This window comes from Brachyhypopomus gauderio, chromosome 13 (assembly GCF_052324685.1).
Source record: "Brachyhypopomus gauderio isolate BG-103 chromosome 13, BGAUD_0.2, whole genome shotgun sequence".
Classification (NCBI taxonomy): Eukaryota; Metazoa; Chordata; class Actinopteri; order Gymnotiformes; family Hypopomidae; genus Brachyhypopomus; species Brachyhypopomus gauderio.
The window spans coordinates 22,811,532-22,830,503 of record NC_135223.1 but is presented as its reverse complement, the minus strand read 5'-3'; the positions used below and the strand labels follow the sequence as shown (position 1 = coordinate 22,830,503).

Below are 18,972 nucleotides of genomic sequence, written 5' to 3'. Positions count from 1 at the left end.
CGTCGGGTTGGTGTCTACGACATGCTCAGAAGGCTGCAGTGTGATATGATGCCATGATAACGGCAGCATACGGTCACATTGCCAACACTAAGATCTTACTACCACAGACTAGTTTTACTCAGAAACTTCATACCAGAGGCTTTCAGTAGAACACACACGTGCTGGATATGCTCACGTCAGTCTACACACTGATCCCACTGAGTGGGAGCTTGAGCAGATCTTCTCTCTCTGCACTGTTCACAGAAGACCTCTGTCTCTTCCTCTCGCTGGTCCTCATGTCTTGAAGATGGCATTTCTCTGAGTACTACATGACAACGAGCCTATTAGAGCTTACCATGAAGAGAAAAAAAAAAAACTGCAAAAATTAATGTGACGTATTTTTCAAAGAAACAGTAGTATGGGTCTGGCTTGTACACAGATCACGTTAAGCTGCAAGTTCGTTATTATGGCCAAATCAGCTTGTGATGATAATGTCAGACCTGGCTGTTAAATCAAGGCTCTTTGATCAAATCTCAGATTTGAACCAGTCAGTTCCAGGGTGAACTGTGGGTGTGAGACAGATACGTGAGTGTTCACAGAGAGGTGAAGGGAGAGTCAGAGTCCCGCCCCTCTCTTCATACAGTCAGAGGTGCAGAAGTGGGTAGATGAACAGACGCACGACCCCGCCGGTCTCTTCAAAACACAGAACCACAAAACCAGTTGGGGTCTAGAGGATGGAGCACACAGGAGAGAGGGAGGAAAAAGAAAGAGGGGGCAAAAGAGTGTGGGAGCAGTGAAAAGGGGACTGTCTGAGACAGAAGAGATGGAAGATGGGAAAGAGAGAGAGAGAGAGAGAGAGAGAGAGGGGGAAGGGATGCTCCACACTCCAAAAGGGGCAACTGGCTTTCAGCTCCTCGATGGGAACTACTAAAATATTAATGGGCACTACGGCCTCAGACTGCTGAGTCCAATGGCTTAAGTAAAACTCTAATGAGAGGGAGCATGTATGGCTAATGGGCCCATAGGAGCACCTGATGGGTAGGTGAAGGAGATCTGTGTGGTGCCCTGAGATGGTGCGAGATGGATGTTGGGTCATGCTCTGCCCTTTACCATCTGAAAAGGTAATAACAGCAGCCCGAGTCCTGGTGGCAAGCGTACCCGGGCGTGACTCTCACTCCCCCCCACAGGCAGCGGCCACGGTGCCTCCACATGAATAGGACCATTGTTTCTGTGTCACCTCTGACTGTTTATCGCATGGCAGCGATGACGGGCACGGACAGATGAGCGTCGGCTCATTCTTCAGCTCTCGTACACTTGAACATTTCATGGACGTGGATCTCTGCAACATCAGTAGAGAGATAAGAAAGAGTTTATGAAATTTGGGTTACTGTGTTCTGATACGGCCTAAGAAAGAGCAGAAGATCCCGTTACAAAGCCCCAGCTTTTGGGAGCTCTGTGGCATATGACAGAGGGAACATGCAAGTTGTGAAGACACTATGTAGAACTAATAAACGATATTTGGAACACATATTTAATTGCAGAAAAAGCTACGGTGAGTTCAGTGAACACAATTGCTAAAAATAGTCTTCATTTCTTCACCTGGCAGTAAGATTTGTCTTAGTCTGAATGCAGATACTAATTAGCTCACATATCATATGTGTACACTTTCATTTTAGGTGTTTAGGTGTTTTAGGAATTTCTTGGGAATCATGAAAATTCTGCGTATAATTTTACATTATTATAACACATAATAGTTAAAATATGCAGGTTTAGCAAAACTTTTAAACATCACAGACTTGGTTAATCAATAAATTGGTTAAAAGTACATCATAATGGACTATACAAATAAAGACTTTAGCATGTAATTTAGACTTTTTGGACAATTCTGTTTATTCTTAAATACAAGTCACTTATGCTAGCTAGCTAATGGCAGCTATATTGAAATGTGACTAGCGTTAGATAGCCAAAGTCCTTACAAAGATTTCCCAGAGTGCAACCATACTGCAGAACCTTATATTTATAAACTATTTTAATTATATTTCACAGAGTGGCCTGTCACCTGTACAAAAAATGTCTCTGGATAAGCACACCGCACTCATTTGTGAAGGTAAACGACATAACAGTTAAGATAAATGGATTTGTGCCACAGAAAATCCTCAAATGCCTTCATTTATATGACTGCAATATTTTAAATAAAGACACCCGTACGCTAGGGTGACCATATTTTTGTTTGGGAAAACCAGGACACGGGGGGGTGGCGAACGTAAGTTGTCGACCGGGGGGGGGGGGACGGGGGACGGGACGTAAGTTGTCCGCCAGTTGAGTATGGTGAGGCTCAACTGATGAGGCTCAGGGATTCGTGTCATACAGCGCCGTGCTCAGGGTCCTAGTGCCTGTAGAATTAATGGCCCGATTAACGTAATTTTAAAACCAGGACATTTCCACAGTTTTAAAAAACATCCCGGGACGCCCGGGACAGGACGTGAAATACGGACATGTCCCGGGAAATACGGACGTTTGGTCACCCTACCGTACGCAACTTTAGCTAAGTTGTTTCTCTTCTCTGGCGCTAACCCAGAATGACGTGGGCTAGTTTGATAGACGTGCAGATACTGTTGCTCCTGGCTTGCAGGAGTGATGTAAGTGATGCAAGGCAGGTTACAGGAGGCCCAGAAGGCCTCTGACACTGGGCCAGGTGGTGTGGATGGACGGCTCTGGATTACAGGTAGATGTGGGGGCATGTTTGCTGTTCCCTCCTCACAACAGCTACCCATTAGCATACAGGCCCAGGCAGGATTAGGAGACTGTGATGTCTGGCTGCAGGACCGACTGTGTCACCCACCCACACACACACTTACCCAAACACACACTGTCTGTCTGGAGGAGTGGGCCGCGACCTAAATCCCGACCTTTGGCCCTCACCCTCAACCAACTGTTCCTGCAGGGGGCGCCAGTCCAGCGGGGTAACCGGGGCTGAGCAGAGGGGTTGAGAGAGGAACCAAGCGGTGGCCGTGATCTCAAACACTTCTCGGCCAAAACCGTACGCTGCGTGATGAATGATCTCGACAAGTCTGGCCGGTTTCATGGAACAAAGAAAGCCACAGAATATTTGGGCAGATGGGTCAAGGTGTATGCATAGCTTAGGATTTTGACAGCGCGTGTGTTGTGAAATTGATGTCTGATGGTACAGGGTGTGCGTGCAATTGCGCGTGTGACGTCTCCTGGGTACAGGCTGGGTGTTTCCGCCTGAGTGATACTGTCAGTGGACATCACTCAGCCTGGCCATGTGACAGGGTGCGAGGATCATTAGTGCAGATGGACAGGGAGCCGAGAGGGAGACAGACAGGGAGACAGACAGGGAATGAGAGAGGAAGACAGAAAAAGAGAGAGGAGCAGACCTGGAGAGGAAGCCAACTCCTCTTAATATCCGTCTTGAGAGCATTATACACACAGCAGTGCACTTTCCTCTCAGTCATGCAATCATCACTCTCTCTTCCTTCCATTATTTTCCTACCTCCACATCTCTCTCTTCATCTCTCTCTTCATCCCTTTATCCTTTCATATATTGCCATCTCCAGCCTGTGCCAAATCACAGCTTCCTACAACTCTCCTCTTCTCCCTGTGACTTATGATTTCTGAGGTTCCCATTTATCTCTCTCTCTCTCTTTCTCTCCCTCTCTCTGTCTTCTCTTCTCGGCCATAATTTCTCTTCTAACTCTCCCTCCTTCTCTATCAACCCTTTATGGTGCAGTCAAGATATACATTTCCAAAACCCCAGGCCCACCTCTCCTCTACCATTTCTTCTGCGGCCGCTGTGATCTGCTACTCCCTCGTGGTTTGTGTGTAGCATATCTGACATTTACAAACAGAACAGCAAACACTGTCTTATGTCAGCAGACTGGCAAGTGAATTCTGAGGATCTGCAAATGGCCACTTCATAGACATTCAATCCTTTCAAAGAGGTTATTTTCAAATACAGTTCAGGCCTTATCTAATACTTCTGTCTGGGGACACAATGAAGATACTATTCTACATCTTCCAATCAAAGAGCACAGTGAACTATTTTGCAAAAGGTTTTTAACACAAAGCTTTTACGAATCACTTGATCCTTTCCAGTGTAAAAGACTGACATCTCATGGCCAGTTAGGCAGTATTTGAGCTTCACAATTTTTGCAGGCCTGAGAGGAAATGTAAGTGACTCTGTCAGCATCGCTGGAAAACAAACTGAAGCCTTGAATGACAACTGATCAACAAAAGGAGTTTAAAGTGAAACATACAGCAGCCAGGCAAGCATATTGTCTCTCAGCCTGGCGTCATGTGACTTAGCAGGTGCAACAGCAACACAAGGACAAGCAAGGGCGTGGCTCACACACACACACACACACACACACACACACACACACATATGCACACACACACTCTCTCTCTCCCTCTCTCTCTCTCAAACTCAGACCCACACAAGCACAGCCAGACAAACTCAGATGCACACACGCACACATAGCCATACTGAGACAAACCCAAGCACATACACACGTATATCAACACTCGGACAAACCCAGCCACATACCACCAACACCCACCCCCCCCCCCCCCCCCACCCCCCCCCCCCTTTCACTTGACATTGTCAATTGTCTGTGTCTCAGCTCTATTGTTTCTGGCTCACCTGCTCTCAGGAGGTAGAGAGCTTACTTCCATCCCAACTCACCCTCTCCCTGTCTACCAATCATGTGTCAGGTCCCGCCCACTCTCTCCCTGTCTACCAATCATGTGTCAGGTCCTGCCCACCCAGCACCAGACCTAACCTATTTCCTGCCCTCCCCCCCCACCTCCATACCAAGCCGCCATGTGCCGTATGCTATCTCGTTCTCTCATCCTGCCAGCTCTCTGCAGTGTGTGTGCCCTTTTCTCACACACTTACGGGAGAACACACACAAACACACAAAGCACCAAATTAGATAAACGACTTTACTACCTCAAGCCCGTTTTGAATTTAAAGAAACCAACCCCCCACACCACCACCACCACCAAAAACAAACAAAAAAAAACACCTCCCTGTCCACTCCGAATGATTCGTTCTCTTCCCCATTGGACCGCTGTGATGTCTGAGCAGCTCATGAGGGCAGAAAACTTCACAGAGCTGATTACTGAAGTGAGGAAAATAGCCCAACACTGTGTGAGTGCACCAGGCCCTACTCAGGTCGGGCTCTACATAATGGACAGTGTGCATTCCCAAAATACCCCTCCTCCCCACAGGCCTGAAACATCACCCAAGCCACCCGTCTCTGGCTTAATTGAGGGGCATTTTTTTCAGAAGCTATTGCATTCGTCTAATTATTAATGTAGTCCGGAAGCTCAGCAATCTGGATGTCTGGTGGAAACGTACGCATCGAGTGAGCAGCTAAGGGAATGTTACATGAAAGTTTGCAGTTGTAACTCTGTGTGCATGTGTGTGTGTGTGTGCGTGTGCGTGTGTGTGTGGTGGGAGTGCTCTAATGGACACACACTTGAGTTGAAGTGTGCAGAGTAGTTGAAGTGCAACTGAGATCTCCCCCCCCCCCCCCCCCCTCTCTTTCCCGCCCCACCTCTACCGCTCCACCTCTCTCCCTTTCTCCTTCAGCATGGCGGGATCAATACCGCAGCCGTGACCAGCCCCCAGTTCTCCAGCCCCCAGTTTTCCAGCCCCCCGTTCTCCAGCCCCACTCCCCTCAGTTCGGAGCACAGGTCCAGGCCGAGCAGCAACGGGCTCCCTGTTCTGACCTTTGTCGAGCGCCGGAAGCCACAGCGAATCAGTGGCCTCCACCGGCCTCCGCCAGCCTCCGTCGGCCTCCTCCTGCCTCCTCCGGCCTGCCGCACACGCCAGCTCCTGCTACCGCTGCTCAGCCCTGGCCACCGAGATCCCAGATCAAGACATCAGCCAGGGTGAGTCTCAGGGGCCGGGGGAGAGAGAGGGAGGCGGAGGTGGAGTAGGAGAGAAAGAGCAAGCCAGCAAGAACGAGAGCAGGAACCTCTGTGCTCCCTGTCAGGAGCTGTAAACGTGCCTGACTGAGAGCCGCTGTCGGTACGCGTGACTCCTGGGAGAGGTGTCCTCACAGCCAGACAGGAGCAGCACTGCGAGGGTCAAGGGTCGCTAGGCTGAGCGCACTAAACAGCACGCAGCATGGAGCGACAGAGAGAGCATCTGAATGAGACTGGGAAACAAAGACTGAGGGAGAGAGAGAGAGGGGGGGGGGGTGGATTGATGGATGAGTCGGGATTTATAGATTATAGAGTTTTCTGATGATGTTGATGCAGAAAGAGACTGGGCAAGAAACAGAGAGAAGAAGCCTGGGACAGTGGGAGCAGAAGAAGAGAGAGAAGGGGCAGAAGGAGGAGAGAGCGAAGGAGACGGGGCAGATGAACAGAGGGAGAAGCAGACCACGCGGGTTCATGCAGGGCTATCTGCCGCCTCAGAATTCAGAACTCACATGGATGGAATACTAAACACACAAGCTCTGGTCTTGACCTACTTTCATCAAATTGACACACAAATCCACTCAGGACTACCACATCTCCACCAGCAGAATCACAGCCATCGCAGCCCCAAACCCCCTACGTGCATACTGACCTGCTGTCGAGCCAACACACTCCTACCAAACAGTAGCCCTGTTAAAGCCGTAGGGAGGCAGACCTGAAGAACACAGGAACCACAGTAGTGACTTCCACAACACACCTCCTAAGGCCACAAGCCAGCCCACTCCCAAAGCCTCACACCAGCTCCTATTATGTTCACATAGTGCCTTTACCGCATGATGTTGTCCCAAACCACTAGTCCGGTTAAATATTCCTGCCCTAAGGATATGTGCCCACTGTCAGCAACATCACGGGCAGGGCAGTTTCAGTCTGGAGACTGACTGGACATTTCTGCTAGAAAAGTAGAAATGTAGGTGTGTTATTATTCAAGCAGAAATGTTGGTAACACTGAAATCCATGCACATAAAATATCAGGCTGAAATTCATTATTTATTAAATCTAATAATAACATATGGTTGGTAATTATCTGTATTTTAGTTAGTATTCAAAGGTGATGTTTATGTAGCACTGACAGAAATGCCTTTCTACTTAATGTGCTAAAATTTTATTTTAAACGGAACACATTATAAATAAATAGGGTCAAGAACTTTTACACATTTTCAACAGGGAATGGACCGAGATCACCACAATTTCATCACCACCTCCTCAGTCCAAGAAGATGAAATAAGGAGCGATAAAGCAGAACTAATTAATTGTCACATAATGGACCAAAAAAACACCTGCTCTCATTTGTCAGTACAGTACCTAGCAACCATTCCCAGCATGGTCCATCACTGCCTGGATTCTGTCACCTTCCTGTAATTCACCATTCTTTTCCTCACCGCCATCCACAATAAATGGCCACGTGCCTCATGCAACCAACGTGTCAGCCCCAGACAGCATTCAGACAGCAGGCTATGAAAATGGCATTTGCGGCTTTGTGACTTCATGGGTAAGGACACTTTCGGCGGCCCCCAGAGAAGCCAGGCACGACGTCAGCATCTTTAGACATGCGCTGTTTTGCGTGTGTAATTTGGCTTGTTGAAGCCCAGTTGTTGTTCAGGATATGGAAATATTGTCCCTATATGTTTGGCAATTTCTTTCGTCTCTGCATTTGTTCCTGATCACCTTTGTTTGGTTTCACACCTCTTCAATATAGAAGTACAGGTGTGTTTCACACAATATGCCACGCAGAGGCAGCAACTGTAATCTTTTTGCTAAAGACAGACGACCCTTATGTAGGTCAGGTGTGGACTACAAATCTTCTGACCAGTCAGCAGTGGCCCTGAACTGTATTTCTCTAAATCCTGGTGTAAGACCCAGAAAAAGACTCGGAATGTTACGAGGTGAAACAATTCTCCTACGAACAACAGTCAACATGTCTCCCTCAGCTTCCCAGCTACTGCCGACGCTGCCACTAAGATGTCACACCTCATCTAGCTCTCCCAATCCTGCACCTGCAGCCCAGGGGCTGAGAAGCACTGGTTCTGGGTCAGTCAGACTGCTTAGCACATAGTGACTGGGTGAAGCCCAGAGTGATTCAAACCTGCACTGAGACCAGCCCTTCTGGGATTTTCCAGGAACGCAGCGCTAGAGCGGCCCCTCGTATACACCCTGGTCTTCTCGAGCCCGTGTGAACCATCGTGAGAGAACGAAGAGCTGCGTGAGGTTCACTGCTCTCCAAGGTTTCCATCACCTTCCGGCCCCGTGGGAAAGGCACATGACCAGCCATCAGTCAGCGCTGGCTGGTGGCCCGCGAACCAAAGCGGCACGGCTGACCCAGGATCAGTCCTCACACATGGCAGCACGCTCCCAGAAGCGTGCCGACCAGATGCCGCGCGCCCCACTCGCGCTCTCATATTTCCACACTAACTCACCGCTACCCCGGAGTTCGTGGAAGTGTGGTGATAATTAACCAGACCCCAAATGGAGACGTGCTCTGAGAATGTGCAGTGATATCGCTTGTAATGAATGAGGAATTTGAGTTTTGGTAGAACCGCACCCGCTGAGACCCAACTTGGAATGCCCCAGGGTTCGGTGGTGGCACTCGGAGGTGGCTTGCACAATGGCGGAGGCATGAGGAATGCAGTGGAGGAAGAAGATTATGGATTTCCATGGCACATAATTGCACAACTACATGAGTAGCTGGACTGATTAGCGCCTTGTGGGAGCCTGAGAATAGAAGAATGGAGTCATTTCATCATTTCGTCTCTGTGAGGAGACGAGTCCAGAAACAAGCTGTGATTACTTTAAATAATCTAACTGAAATGCCAACTTGTGACAGGTACACAGAAATACACTGCACGCTACATGTGTGGGCTTGAGCTGTGAGACAGCCGGCACATGCTGGGGGAAGCAGTCGTCTTAGGTAGCACAGTCCTTATGGAGCAAAGCCACTTTCGTTATATGGTTTCCATGCAGACTACATTGCATGCATGTAACAGTACAGGTCAGGGATTAACATACTCTGTTGGTCTGTGACGGTCTTTGTACTTTTGGCTCTGCACTACAGCACAATGTATATTCAATGAAACAACAACTAAGAGGACAATGTCAGCTTTACCTGAAATGTATATAGCTATGATGATTGAGCCATTTTGAATTACATTTCCTTTTTTAAATAACAGTGCCTCTATTTTAGGAGACTGTGTGTAGTTGAACAGTTGGCTGTTCAGGTGTTTCTTAACCAGCTGTGTGATTGCATCACTGGTTCACACACAATAGAGCTAGCAAGCGGTCTGGAGGTGATGCTATATGTAGTGTTTGCATCTGGACTCTATGCACGTTGATAGAAACATCAATGCCAGTGAAACGGGGTATAATGACACTGACACATCCGAAAAAACCAGAGACATAGCTAAAACATCAAGACTGTCAAATTCAAGCATTAGCATAACATAAGCCATGAATAATTCATGGATACAAATGAACATTCATGAATGTGGTTTAAGTTAAAATGTTATAAGTGTGCTATATATGTAGATACCTTTGACAGAAAATGTTATCAAGTCAACTCCAGTGCATTTTAAGATGAAGGACTATATGCAAGAGCAACCAGGCAACCAACTGAGGACCTCGGAGGGCAGTATGATCTCAATGAGGGAAGGGGTTGAACGAATGAAAGAACATTCTCCAGGATATAGGTGAAGACATGCCAAAGACAACTAGGGTGGCAAGAAGAATAAACCAATAGTGTTTGTGGGCACACTAGAAAATGACCATGAAAGCCCTTCAGATTTGCTAAATAAAGTGCACTTAAAAGCATGTTAGGTCCAAGGAAACATTCTTATGAACTGAATGAACATCAATTAACTGGTACCACATAGAAGTGCCACATAGAAGTACCATTAAGTACTCATTACTTAAAGTGTACCATCTTATTTGTAAAATGTAATGTCAAGGTTAAGCGTAGCCAAGGGGACCAGATCAGATGTCTTTAATGATAATGTGACTGCTGACAGGAGCAGCACGTTGACTTCTGAAGTACACAGAACCATCGTAACTGCTCAGACCACGACTCCAAAGCCTTGGAGGAGGGTCCTTCAGCTTTTGCTTCGGGCTGATGGACTGTAACACATAACTAAAGTGACCATGAAGTTTTAACAGGGCCAAAAAGTGGAATCTTCTTGGCCGGCCAAATGAATCATATCACTGGAGCCGTGCTAAGAATGCAGAGAGTCTTCGACTACAAAGCACTACAACCAAAGTCCCAAACATAAGATAACATGAGGTTTTTTGAAAAATTGTGTACAGTTACCTGGACCTGACAGATTACATATCAAAAGTGTTTCTAATGTGCTTCACACTACATAGAAACATATTCTCCAATTTGACCTCATTGTCCTTGTTCAATATCATTGTTTCATTTGAAATCCAAGCAAGGTTCAGGAACAAAAAAAATGTGTATATATATATATATATATATATATATATATATATATATATATATATATATATATATATATAATTTTATTCTATGCCTGTGTGGCAGACAGAGAGAGGAAAGAGAGGGAGAGAACAGGGGAGCACAGCGTGACTGCAGACTGCCTGAGTGGAGCAGGCTGCCTGCAATTAAGGTGAAATCAGGGAGAAATCTGCACTGCCTTGATAATGAGCCTCGTCTGAATTATTAATGAGAGTTATTCCCCCAGGACCCAGTCTCCCACTGAGCCCATCAACACACACGCACATGCACACACACACGCACACACACACACACACGCACACACACACACAAGCATGGACACTAATGCACACAGGCACACACAGGCAGGCATGCGCGTGCACACAAATAGACAGACGTGCACATGTACTCACACATGCTGGCATGCGCGTGCACACACACGCACACAGTCTTTCCCACATGTACACTTGCACTAATGGACTCAGAATTGCACAAACTCACACGAAACCTTCAAGATCCACAGAATACAAATGCACATACACACAAACGCAAAAAAAGAAACCTTCAAGATCCATTGACTAGATGAGCAGAAAGATCACAGACCCATTTTTTGGTCAGTTTGTGTACTAAAACAATCTGAATAAACACTTTTCTGTAATTCAGAGATTCCTACAAATAATTGCCAATTTCACATACTCAGTCACAGTACTTTGTACTGCAACCTTGTCAATAAACACTATATTTTAAAAAATGCTATAACAACAATACACTTTGGAGGAAAACAATACAATGTACACATTACCCACAAGCCCTGTAGAGCCACATAACAGACGCGCTTGTGTAGTGTTTAACGGCTTCTTTGTTTGTGCTATTTTCATGGTTCTTTATAATAAACCCTCTGCCTTCATTTTCTGTAGATTCATGCACATATATTTCATAAAAATGTGGTGACTCACAACATTTAAAAGTAGCAACCAGCAGTCTGAAAATATTCTGAGGAGCACATAAAGCCTTTATTGAGTCCAACATAATTTCGTAGACCTTCAGCGACAGAACAGCCTGTCCTTGGTTCAGGTCCAGTTGAATACATTTCCTGAGCTCCATTAGGACGCCTGCTCTTGGAGGCTTTTTAAAAGATGGCCTTAGGCAGGCCCAGCTTGCCAGTGGTCAGAAAAGGAAGATCTATTCCGAGGACATTGCTGCTCCTTACGAAACGCAACCGACTCCGACGTTTGGAATCGCCACGCTCTGATTGATGGTCTGGATAACCGTGCAGATCTCTCCAAACCAAACCACTCCCAACCACCACGGAATTTCCTCTCTGGCCTCTCAGTGCCTGCACATCCCACACCAGCACTCCATGTAAACAGAGCATGCCTGAGTGAGTGAGTGTGTGTGTGTGTGTGTGTGTGTGTGTGTGTGTGTGTGTGTGTCCGGGGGGAGGTGGGGCAGCTTTGGAAAATAATGTTAAGTGCTGAGAGGCGAGCAGCACCCGAGGCCTGTATACGTATGGCTTTGTGGGCCTATCACACCTCAGGGGTCTGCTTACCACCATCTGGCTGGCCCCCGCATTCTTCTACTTGTGAGTCTCTTGGAATTTGCACACAATAGAGACACATTTTAACACTGCATACGATGAAATTGGGCAGAAACGACAATGCCTTGCCAGGACACCCATTCCTCTCTCAGAGTGCTGGGTCAGTGTGTGCCGTCTGCCCGCTCCGTGGCCCCTCCCCCTCCGCCAGGCGCTGAGAGTCTGCTACTCCTCCCACCGTGTGCTCATAAAGTCCTGGCACACCAAGTCCCATCCAGAGAGCCAGAAAAAGAGCACTAGCATGGAGGACACACACCAAAAACACCAGGACACACCCCCGCCTGCAGCCAATATGAGTCAAGCTTTAGACCGGTGAAAAAAAGAAAAAAAACACCCCAGCAAAACAGTCTGGTCTCTGAGAAAACGACAGAGAGAGATGACACAGATGTAGAACAGGCTGTTCCCCCAAAGGTAGGGCACCACTCCAAGGGACAGGGTGAGACTCTGGCATGTGTGTGGTGGGGAATTTCTTTTTTTTTTGAGGGGTGGGGGGTGGGGGAGGGTGTTCTGGGGGAGCATGGCGGAGCATCCAGGGAATCTGAAAGTATACTGACAGGAAGAGGCTACACAGAGACGTGCTGTGGGATCTGTCCAAACAGCAGCAACCATGCAACAGTGAATACATGAGCACCAACACATGCCACATAGCATCACAGCTGATGTGCACAGATCCATGAGGCACATGAACCAGCACCACCAGGACCAGATCTGACCTGGCCTGCATTCGCAGGGAACCCGTGGACTTGCTATTTATTTTCCAAAGTATTATACAGGACTGCCTAATTCTAATATCTCATTCAGTGAATAGCCAATGCACACATAGAGGACCAAAATTATACAACTGTGAGGTCTATGAAAACTGTACAAATACAACTTGTGGTCATCGAGCCCAGTGTTTCCAAATCCACTGTTTTCACTGCTCTAACACCCATTTTGAACTTATGAAGGGGCCTGTTAATTAGGGGGTGAGGCGTGTACGTGTAGTGGAGGTATTCAAGGTCCAGGACTGGGAAACGTTAATCCAGTCAAATCGCTCACCTATAAAATATGCATGATTAACTCAAATATTGATGTAAGCCTTTGACCGGGGAACAAGGATTTGTGATCAAGTTCGATGTGAACACGGATTTCACCTCTGGCAGCAACAGAGCTGCAATAATCTCGGCCCTGTGACATCCCGTGTAATCTGTGCAGCATGTGTGGCTTTGAAGACCAGGGAGGAAACCGAGCAGCGTGTGACCACTGGGCTTGGATGAGTCCAATCTGGCCAGCAGACTGCCCCCTTGCGTGAGGCGCTTAACCTCAGCCGCCCCCCCCCAGAGCCCCAGCTGAGCTGGATTAGGCGGATGGTGTGTGATGGGAGGCAAAGACGGACCACCCTGGATAATCGAGCAGACCAGTAGAAACGCCAGAGAGCCGTGGCCCAGTGGGTGACGCGGCCTGTGAAATCGCACTGGCCAGGAGAGCTCACCTCCAACACTCCTGAGCTGTGCTCACTAGCAGCTATAAAATATGGATCAGAAAAGGCCTCAGATGACTTTCAATCTTCTGTACCTAAAAAAAACCCTTCTTACTAGTGGTCATGGATTCACATAGGCACTTCAGAGTGCTAAATAACCATGTTCAAAAGGAACGCTACACCTTGAAAGCATGGTCTACAAATAGTTACAGCAACAATAGTGTAGTGCCTGCATGCCGAATTGTGAAGATTCAACTACTTTTGTGTTTTGCAGTGCCGCCTTCTCCTCCTGGTCTCTCATCCTCTCTGGCTCCCCCACTCTCACTTCCATGGCGTGTGCAGAGTGGCAGGCTGCCGACCCTCTGCCCCGCTGGCCTAGACTTTTACCTACAGACACATTATAAATAACACTCTTGTCACTTCAGATTAGAGCGTCTGACTGAGTGCCTGGCACTCGCTCTGACCTGCCTCACAGCCCTTAGCATCGGGGTGCCAACAGTTAGATGTTGACACTCTCTCTACCTATCTATTTACATGCATTTTCTTCCTTTTAAGACCCACATACATAAGAGACAAAGTCGCTGACTTCATACAATAAATTCAGATATTTTCAAAAAAAAGTAAATACAGCCAATTGCGGAGAAAATAAATAAATAAAAATAAAGAGCTTGATCTGAGTGCATTCTTTCAAGTAGTATAAAAGACAAAAATTTTCTTTTTCTGAGGCTTTTTCTTTACATGTGTTCTTATACACACATACAAAAGAAATTAACAAAGTCCTTTGAACAGCTAATAATTTGCTGCTGTGGCATGCTGTCATCCTGATCAAAGGTTCCCCCTACACACACATCTACACAACTTGACACCTCCACCCCAGCAGTGTCAGTCAGACACAACACACACAGAACACAACACAAATTCACTACCACAAACAGAAGACGTACGTGCACCTGACCTGCCTAACTGGAGAACATACTCAAGAGTAGAACAGTGCAGGTTTGTGTGAAGGTAATTAAAATTAAGCTGAGGTTTGGGATTTTTGCTGTTCTTAGAAATAAACAGGCATAAATAGCTGTCACTGCTTACAGGAAACAGTAATCTCTATTTGTATAGCATGTTTTATTTTAAGCACCAAATCTCAGTTATTTACACAAGAAAGATTAGGCAAAGTTCAGTCCAAACCGTATTTATGCACTCTGTAATCTTCTTCTTTGTATATATAGCAAATTAAACCAAATTATTTCACTTTACACATTTCAGCATTTCATTGTTCACAAACAGCATTTCAACACCTAAGGAGACACGAATAACTGAGGGACTCCAAAGACGAATTTGCTGGTGCTTAAGACAGAAGATCCCTCATGAATCATCAATGAGGAAATCATCACAACAACCTTTGTTAAGGGAGTCTGTTGGCCAAGGCCACTGACATACCCTAAGACCTCACCCTGCTGACAGACCTTACCCAACAGAGAAGACATCAACCTCGCTGACAGACCTTACCCAACAGAGAAGACCTCACCCTTGCTAACATACCTTACCCAACAGAAGACCTAGCCCTGCTGACAGACCTTACACAACAGAGAAGACCTCACCCTTGCTAACAGACCTTACCCAACAAAGACCTCACCTTGCTGACAGACCTTACACAACAGAGAAGACCTCACCTTGCTGACAGACCTTACCCAACAGAGAAGACCTCACCCTGCTGACAGACCTTACCCAACAGAGAAGACCTCACCTTGCTGACAGACCTTACCCAACAGAGAAGACCTCACCCTGCTGACAGACCTTACCCAACAGAGAAGACCTCACCCTGCTGACAGACCTTACCCAACAGAGAAGACCTCACCTTGCTGACAGACCTTACCCAACAGAGAAGACCTCACCCTGCTGACAGACCTTACCCAACAGAGAAGACCTCACCCTGCTGACAGACCTTACCCAACAGAGAAGACCTCACCCTGCTGACAGACCTTACCCAACAGAGAAGACCTCACCCTTGCTGACAGACCTTACCCAACAGAGAAGACCTCACCTTGCTGACAAACCTTACCCAACAGAGAAGCCACATTCAAATGCCTTGCAGCACAACCTCCTTTAGCACTGTCTGTTTCCATGACACTTATTCTCTGGCCTATATGTCAGATGTCCTTGAGTTAGCAACGCGTGTGTTTACATTGTGAATGCCGGAAACGGGGTCAGAGCTATAAAGGTGCATCAGCATGCCTTTAAAAACACACTTAATCACCTTCATTACCTGGGCTTAGTCTGTGTCTGGACAGGCCCCCGAAACAGAACTGCTGCACTAGTATATGAACAGTGCTCATGTCAAACCCCTTAATTTGGCCTTACGTAAGCCCACACTGGGACAGTGGCGCTAAAGATACAGGGCCACGCTGTGGTTGAGCAGCACAACGTCGTGTCACAGTGAAGAGATAATGGAGCTCAGACACCTGTAGACACACCTCAGCACGGCCCACTCAAGGGAGACGCACGGAAAACCCCAGTGAGGAGGCCTGGGGAGGCCAGGAGAACACTGAGCACTGCTAGACTTGTTTTTATGCCCTTTTCCCCGCAGCCCACAAAGCGGTGAACCACAGCGCTGTGGTCGTGGTGGGGTCTTCAGTGTGCATTTGTCTCCCATCCGTGGACATTTTCAGAATGGCCTAACCAACAGTACTGACCATTGAGTATAAAGAGGCCGGGTGCAAGTCTGGCCACTTAACTTAGTAATGGAAAAGCTAAATATCCCTACACACAACAACCCAGGAACCAAAACAGGCCCATCATGCTTTGCACCAAATGTTCATTGTCAGAGCATGTAAGCACTGAACAGGCAGGACCTCATCAGAACCATTTTTATTAGTAATAGTAGTACTAGTAGAAGTAGTAGCACCACCACTAATTACAATTATTAATTCATTACTACCAGTATTGCAATTATGATTTGTGGGTGTATTATTTTGGATGTTTAATTGCTGCTATTATTGTTAGAAAAATGGAAACCCATGCAGAATGTCTGAAACTATTTAAAAACTCACACCCTGTTGAATATATGTGATATAGAAGTAGAGGATGAATAGTGATCCAGTGATCTACAACATGAGAATAGTCTGTTTACCCATTTTGACAGCCGAGTCGAGTTTTGGGATGAAGTCTGAGAGTGAACAGAAGTAGCCTACCCAGGTGACCATGCACTCGAAGTCTGTATGGCACTGTTGTAGCAACGCACCATTCGGAGAGCTGTTGCTTATGCCCTCAGTTACACTAACCAGCCTAAAGTGCACTCTCCAATTCTTTTCAATCGTTTTTTTTTGCTAAACAGTCTCATTTTATGCCTTTACAAAATCCTTTAACAATGTCAGTTGTAATGTGGATGATTTCGATTTACATCGATTACATGATAGCCTACGTGTTTCTTTCAAACCTTTTGCTCTTTCAAGTCGTTATTTTTTTATTATTTCGTCTTTTGTGCATGTCATGGAAATATAAGTCTTATATTAGCGGACGACATGTGCAAGAATTACTATTAAATGCCGCACTATCACATATACTAAACTTTTAGGACAATCAAAAAGCAGTCTTGGTAAAGTAGAATGTACCAATGTTTAAACGTTTAAACGCAACACCACCTCACGTGTTTATTAGCAGCCCAGGACTAAATGCACAGACGCACGCACGTGTTTATTACCTTCCACCCCGCCGAGCTGTTACTGTCTCCTTTATCCTTGAAATAAGGTACGTATCGGACCATCCAGTCGTATATCTGCGACAAGGTGAGTCTTTTTTCGGGAGTGCTTTCGATGGCACGAGTGATGAGGTCCGCGTAAGACAGGTTTCCCCACGCGTTCCGCCGAGACGACTTGGCTTTGCGCAGCTGGCCGGCCACGTCGAGCGCGGACGCCGCCGAACACGGGCGCGCCGGTCCGGTGCCGCTCGGATGCTGCAACTCCGTGGACGTGACGCTCTTTCTTCCAGCTCTACAAGATGTCACGCTGTCCGCTTCCACCTTTACGACGGAAAGACCTCCGTTAACCTCTTTCGCCTCGGGAAAGTCGTCTGGACAAGGCAGCGGCCAGGTGCACGAACGAGGCCGGCTTTGTGGCTGGAAATCTGGGTCGATATCAACCTGATGCGCCTCCAGTTCGTCGTCTTCCATCATCATCATCTAAGCTGAAGAGCGTACTTCTTCTATTTGACCAAAGCGTAATTCCGTGAAGTGAGATGGTTCCCCCCAAAACGCGCTACCTGACAGCCGACTATTACTATTTAAATGGAAGAATAGCTGATATGGTAGGGTACCCGAGGAGCATGGAGACACATGATTTAGGATGTAAAGCTCGCCGCCTCAGAATCCAACGTGTAACGATCGTTTTACCAAATGAAACATTTTTCGGCATTTTTATTAGACTAAATGTGCATCACCAACCATCAAATAAATCTTACAAGCGTCCTGCTCCACAGGCAGTCCAATTCAAGAGCAGTCAGTGATGAGGGGCTTGTCAACGTGTAGATGATGGTGCTTTTAATTAAGCCGGGTGCAACAGATGATAGCTAAAGCATCCAGGTTGCAATGTATCGTAAACGCTCGGAAAAGTTCCATCTTGCTGTGAAAAACGTCAAAAGTAAAGAACTCCCCAATTAAGCATGTCATCTCCACGAAACAGCGGCAAATCCTTTAAAATAAATTCTTCAGCCCGAACTGAACAGTGTAACGCACACAGTCACTCGTGCATCATTAGCCTATTGATATATGGTGACACTTCATGGTTCAAATAAAGGAAATCCTCCCAAAATATTCCAGACACCTTTTCATGTTATGTTCATCATTTCACGCATGGTCGCCCGCAGCATGTTTTCCTGGCGATTATATTCCGCTCGTTCAAACCCTTTTCATACACTGATGCGCTCAGCCCTCTCACCGGTTGTAAAATGACGCGCCTGCGATGCGGAGTTCAGTAAACGCGCCTCAGATAATCGGCCGGAGCGCAGAAAGGATCCACTCCGCCTGCAGGCTGAACGAGAGCCTGTCTATTTATACGCCGGAGATCAATTGAGACACTTTGCGCTTTGTGCAAATGCTTGTTTCGACTGGTGATATGCATTTTCGCCAAATAAATCAGAACAGTAAATGACAAAAGTTTTCAGAGACGTTTGGGTTCACACTGGAGACGCGTGTCCAGGTAGACCGAAATCTACCCGAATGGCGCGCAATTGCAATGAATTTTAAGAAAATTACAATCAAGTGTAATGTGATGTAGATCTTGCATTCGTACCGTACGGTCAACCCAATGGGCTTTTTACATCAGGTACATTTTGGCACCGGAGCTTAAAATATTCTTCGCATTTATGTGCGTAAAAAGGATTTTACCAATTAGCGGTTTATGGGTTTTGCTTTTTTTATACCCTACGAATGTATTTTCTGACATGACTGTGTAGATTTATAACGGTTAGTTATCTCTTTGTCTAATAACATGGGCATTG

General features: G+C 46.6%; 1 protein-coding gene across 1 annotated transcript in view; it reads right to left on the bottom strand.

Moving 5' to 3' along the window:
• The window catches only part of LOC143474360 (forkhead box protein O6-like), a 29,331-nt gene extending 10,818 nt beyond the window's left edge, over positions 1 to 18,513 (bottom strand). The window contains 1 exon segment of the mRNA XM_076971817.1: positions 17,180 to 18,513. Coding sequence (XP_076827932.1) covers positions 17,180 to 17,656 — 477 coding nt within the window. The 5' untranslated portion in view covers positions 17,657 to 18,513.
• Between the last annotated feature and the right edge of the window lie 459 nt (positions 18,514 to 18,972).